Source organism: Pseudophryne corroboree, chromosome 10 (genome assembly GCF_028390025.1).
Source record: "Pseudophryne corroboree isolate aPseCor3 chromosome 10, aPseCor3.hap2, whole genome shotgun sequence".
In the NCBI taxonomy this organism is placed as follows: Eukaryota; Metazoa; Chordata; class Amphibia; order Anura; family Myobatrachidae; genus Pseudophryne; species Pseudophryne corroboree.
The window spans coordinates 151138647-151144646 of NC_086453.1; the positions used below are offsets into that span (position 1 = coordinate 151138647).

Below are 6000 nucleotides of genomic sequence, written 5' to 3' on the forward strand. Positions count from 1 at the left end.
ACAAAAAATATTTAAAAGTCACAAATACTTTTAAGACATTAACATCAATATGAATTCTCTTAAAAACATCAACATATAAATATACTAAACACTGAGCATTAACCTAATTCTTAAAGATTTTATTTATTTGCTCCTGTTTTTGTTATGAGTTTTTGTATTTCTCCTATTTTATTTCAGGAATCAAAGCGGTTTGTTCAGTGGCAATCCTCGATTTGAAAATGTACCCTTGATTGAAAGGCAGTCCCCGCCCCCTTCGGTAAGTTGTTAAAAGGATACTTTAGATAGGCATTTGGCATTAACCACGTTTAATGTTTTATAGTTGTGTTACATGACAATTCCTATAAAATATTATTTTGGTGAATCAACCACCCTCCCTCTTTGTAAAAGAACATTGCGTGTGTCACCAGGGCCGGTTATAGACCATGTGGAGCCCAAAGTTTCTTTTGAGGTGGCATCTCACTAACTTTTACTGCATGAGATATTGAAGAAGATATCAGAGATATAGGAGGAGATATGGAAGATATTTCCTACATTTTGTCCAAATTAGATTGCAGCAGTCATCTGCATAGCTCAGTGATATATCATTTAACAAGAAACTTAGCTTTTCCGAGCTGGTCTATTTATTTAGGAAACTACAGTAGTTCCCCCTATGGGAAAATCCCAGGTGGATAGGGATCATCTGATCGCTGTCTATTGGACTAGAGCTCTTTTTTCCTCCCTCTTTGTTTTTGCTATGCACTTTTGTGCCCATTATGCAATGGCTGGGTCTAAACCCCCCCGGCTGTAGAGTGATAGCGTCCTCTCAGATGGAATGTCTTTGTGCCTACACCACCATAAACAATAAACAGCACTTTTTAGTGATAAAATAATAATAATAAATTATATATATATATATATATATATATATATAAAAAATAAAGGGAACACTTAAACAACACAATGTAACTCCAAGTCAATCACACTTCTGTGAAATCAAACTGTCCACTTAGGAAGCAACACTGATTGACAAGCAATTTCACATGCTGTTGTGCAAATGGAATAGACAACAGGTGGAAATTATAGGCAATTAGCAAGACACCCCCAATAAAGGAGTTGTTCTGCAGGTGGTGACCACAGACCACTTCTCAGTTCCTATGCTTTCTGGCTGATGTTTTGGTCACTTTTGAAAGCTGGCGGTGCTCTACAACCCACACAAATGGCTCAGGTAGTGCAGCTCATCCAGGATGGCACATCAATGCGAGCTGTGGCAAGAAGGTTTGCTGTGTCTGTCAGCGTAGTGTCCAGAGCATGGAGGCGCTACCAGGAGACAGGCCAGTACATCAGGAGACGTGGAGGAGGTCGTAGGAGGGCAACAACCCAGCAGCAGGACCGCTACCTCCGCCTTTGTGCAAGGAGGAACAGGAGGAGCACTGCCAGAGCCCTGCAAAATGACCTCCAGCAAGCCACAAATGTGCATGTGTCTACTCAAACGATCAGAAACAGACTCCATGAGGGTGGTATGAGGGCCCGACATCCACAGGTGGGGGTTGTGCTTACAGCCCAACACCGTGCAGGACTTTTGGCATTTGCCAGAGAACACCAAGATTGGCAAATTCGCCACTGGCGCACTGTGCTCTTCACAGATGAAAGCAGGTTTTCACTGAGCACATGTGACAGAGTCTGGAGACGCCAAGGAAAACGTTCTGCTGCCTGCAACATACTCCAGCATGACCGGTTTGGCAGTGAGTCGGTAATGGTGTGGGGTGGCATTTCTTTGGGGGGCCGCACAGCCCTCCATGTGTTCGCCAGAGGTAGCCTGACTGCCATTAGGTACCGAGATGAGATCCTCTGACCCCTTGTGAGACCATATGCTGGTATGGTTGGCCCTGGGTTTCTCCTAATGCAAGACAATGCTAGACCTCATGTGGCTGGAGTGTGTCAGTAGTTCCTGCAAGACGAGGCCATTGATGCTATGGACTGGCCCGCCCGTTCCCCAGACCTGAATCCAATTGAGCACATCTGGGACATCATGTCTCACTCCATCCACCAACGCCACGTTGCACCACAGACTGTCCAGGAGTTGGCGGATGCTTTAGTCCAGGTCTGGGAGGAGATCCCTCAGGAGACCATCCGCCACCTCATCAGGAGCATGCCCAGGCATTGTAGGGAGGTCATACAGGCACGTAGAGGCCACACACACTACTGAGCCTCATTTTGACTTGTTTTAAGGACAGTACGTCAAAGTTGGATCAGCCTGTAGTGTGTTTTTCCACTTTCATTTTGAGTGTGACTCCAAATCCAGACCTCCATGGGTTAATAAATTTGATTTCCATTAATAATTTTTGTGTGATTTTGTTGTCAGCACATTCAACTATGTAAAGAACAAAGTATTCAATAAGAATATTTCATTCATTGAGATCTAGGATGTGTTATTTTAGTGTTCCCTTTATTTTTTTGAGCAGTATGTATGTATGTATGTATGTATGTATGTATGTATGTATATATATATATATATATACACACATATACACACATACATACATACATACATACATACATACATACATGTATACACACACATATACACACACATACACACATACATATACACACATACAGGTTGAGTATCCCTTATCCAAAATGCTTGGGACCAGAAGTATTTTGGATAATAGGATTTTAATACCTACCAGTAAATCCTTTTCTCTTAGTCTGTAGAGGATGCTGGGGTCACTTCAAGAACCATGGGGTATAGACGGGATCCGCAGGAGACATGGGCACTTTAAGACTTTCAAAGGTTGCGACCTGGCTCCTCCCTCTATGCCCCTCCTCCAGACTCCAGTTTAAGGAAACTGTGCCCAGGGAGACGGACATTTCGAGGAAAAGGATTTATTGTTAAACCACGGTGAGCATCTTACCAGCTCACACCTCAAGCATGCCGCAGAACGTGGCATTCAATAGAACACAAACCAACGGCATGAAGAATTTTCAGCACTATGCTGACAAAAACCATAACACAACCTGTGTGTAAACACAACCAATAACTGCAGATACAGTACGCACTGGGACGGGCGCCCAGCATCCTCTACGGACTAAGAGAAAAGGATTTACCGGTAGGTATTAAAATCCTATTTTCTCATACGTCCTAGAGGATGCTGGGGTCACTTCAAGAACCATGGGGTTTATACCAAAGCTCTAGAACGGGCGGGAGAGTGCGGATGACTCTGCAGCACCGATTGACCAAACATGAGGTCCTCATCAGCCAGGGTATCAAACTTGTAGAACTTCGCAAAGGTGTTTGAACCCGACCAAGCAGCCGCTCGGCAAAGTTGTAATGCCGAGACCCCCCGGGATGCCGCCCAGGACGAGCCCACCTTTCTGGTAGAATGGGCCTTCACCGATTTCGGTAACGGCAATCCAGCTGTAGAATGAGACTGCTGAATCGTATGACAGATCCAGCGCACAATAGTCTGCTTGGAAGCAGGATTCCCAATTTTGTTGTGAGCATACAGAATAAACAGAGCTTCCGTTTTCCTAAACTGAGCCGTTCTGGCCACATAAATTTTCAAAGCTCTGACTACGTCAAGAAACTTAGATTCCAGCAAGGCGTCAGTAGCCACTGGCACCACAATAGGTTGGTTTAAGTCAGAGGTTCTCAAACTCGGTCCTCGGGGGCCCACACAGTGCATGTTTTGCAGGTCTCCTCACAGAATCTCAAGTGAAATAATTAGCTCCACCTGTGGACCTTTTAAAATGTGTCAGTGAGTAATTAATACACCTGTGCAGCTGCTGGGTTACCTGCAAAACATGCACTGTGTGGGCTCCCGAGGACCGAGTTTGAGAACCTCTGGTTTAAGTGGAACGACGAAACCACTTTTGGCAGAAACTGCTGACGAGTCCTACACTCTGCTCTATCTTCATGAAAGATCAAATAAGGGCTCTTGTGAGACAGGCCGCCAATTCAGACACCCGCCTGGCGGATGCCAAGGCCAACAGCATGACCACTTTCCAAGTGAGGAATTTCAACTCCACCTTTTGTAAAGGTTCAAACCAATGAGATTGAAGGAATTGCAACACCACGTTAAGATCCCATGGTGCCACAGGGGCACAAAAGGTTGGATGTGCAACACGCCTTTCACAAAGGTCTGAACTGTTGGAAGGGAAGCCAATTGTTTTTGGAAAAAAAAACGATAAGGCTGAAATTTGTACTTTAATGGAGCCCAACTTTAGGCCCGCATCCACACCAGCTTACAGAAAATGGAGAAAACGTCCTAACTGAAATTCTTCCGTAGGAACCTTCTTGGATTCACACCAATACACGTATTTTCTCCAAATACAGTGGTAATGTATAGCGGTAAGTCTTGGAACACGCATGGCCCCTGCTGAAACAGATCCTCCTTCAGAGGAAGAGGCCAGGGTTCTCCTATGAGTAATTCCTGAAGATCCAGATACCAAGCCCTCCTTGGCCTGTCTGGAACAATGAGGATCTCTTGAACCTTTGTTCTTCTTATGATCTTTATCACTTTTGGAATTAGTGGAAGTGGAGGAAAAATGTACACCGACCGAAACACCCAGGGTGTCACTAGGGCGTCTCACTGCTATTGCTTGAGGGTCTCTCAACCTGGAACAATATCTCTGAAGTTTCTTGTTGAGGCGAGACACCATCATGTCTATTTGAGGAATTCCCCAAAGACTTGTCACTTCTGCAAAGACCTCTTGATGAAGACCCCACTCTCCTGGATGGAGATCGTGTCTGCTGAGGAAGTCTGCTGCCCCGTTGTCCACTCCTGGAATGAAGATCGCTGACAGATCGCTTATATGCCTTTCCGCCCAACGGAGCACCCTTGTGGCCTCTGCCATTGCCGCTCTGCTTTTTGTTCCACCCTGGCGGTTTATGTACGCTACTGCTGTTATGTTGTCCGCCTGAATCAAAATGGGCCGATTGCGAAGAAGATGTTCCGCTTGCAGAAGGCCGTTGTAAATGGCCTTTAGCTCCAGAACGTTTATGTGTAGACAAATTTCCTGGCTTGACCATCTTCCCTGAAAGCTTTTCCCCTGAGTGACTGTTCCCCAGCCTCGGAGACTCGCATCCGTGGTCACTAAGATCCAGTCCTGGATCCCGAACCTGCGTCCCTCTAGGAGGTGAGAGCTGTGCAGCCACCACAGGAGTGAGATTCTTGTCCTGGAACACAGGATTATCCTTCGGTGCATGTGCAGATGGGACCCGGACCACTTGTCCAACAGGTCCCACTGAAACACTCTGGCATGGAATCTGCCAAACTGAAACGCCTCGTAGGCCGCCACCATCTTCCCCAGCAACCGAGTGCATTGATGGATCGATACTTTTGCTGGTTTTAGAATTTGTTTGACCAGGTACTGAATTTCCAGCGCCTTTTCTACTGGAAAGAAAAACTCTCTGTAATTCTGTGTCCAGAATCATTCCCAAAAACGACAGCCGTCTCGTCGGAACAAACTGTGATTTTGGCAAGTTTAGGAGCCAACCATGTTGCTGCAGAATGGTCAGGGAGAGCGTAATGTTCTGCAGTAATTGGTCCTTGGACCTCGCCTTTATCAGGAGATCGTCCAAGTACGGGATAATTGTGACCCCTTGCTTGCGCAGGAGAACCATAATTTCGGCCATTACTTTGGTGAAAATCCCCGGAGCCGTGGACAGACCAAACAGCAACGTCTGAAATTGGTAATGACAATCCTGAACTGCAAACCTCAAGTAAGCCGGATGTGGAGGATAAATGGGAACATGTAAGTAGGCATCCTTTATGTCTACCGACACCATAAAATCCCCCTCCTCCAGACTGGAGATCACTGCCCGGAGAGATTCCATCTTGAATTTGAATTTCCTTAGGTAGAAATTTAGGGATTTGAGGTTCAGGATAGATCTGACTGAGCCGTCTGGCTTTGGTACCACGATCAGGCTCGAGTAAAAGCCTTCTCCCTGTTGCGACGGGGGAACCCTGACAATGACTTGATTGTGACACAATTTATGTATTGCGGCGCTTACCACCT

General features: G+C 45.7%; 1 protein-coding gene across 2 annotated transcripts in view; it reads left to right on the forward strand.

The window, feature by feature from the left end:
• TTYH1 (tweety family member 1) overlaps positions 1 to 6000 on the forward strand; it is a 476474-nt gene that overhangs the window by 449495 nt on the left and 20979 nt on the right. For both annotated transcript variants that reach the window (XM_063942879.1, XM_063942880.1), the window contains exon 13: positions 178 to 256. In XM_063942879.1, coding sequence (XP_063798949.1) covers positions 178 to 256 — 79 coding nt within the window. The remainder of the gene's footprint in view (positions 1 to 177; positions 257 to 6000) is intronic.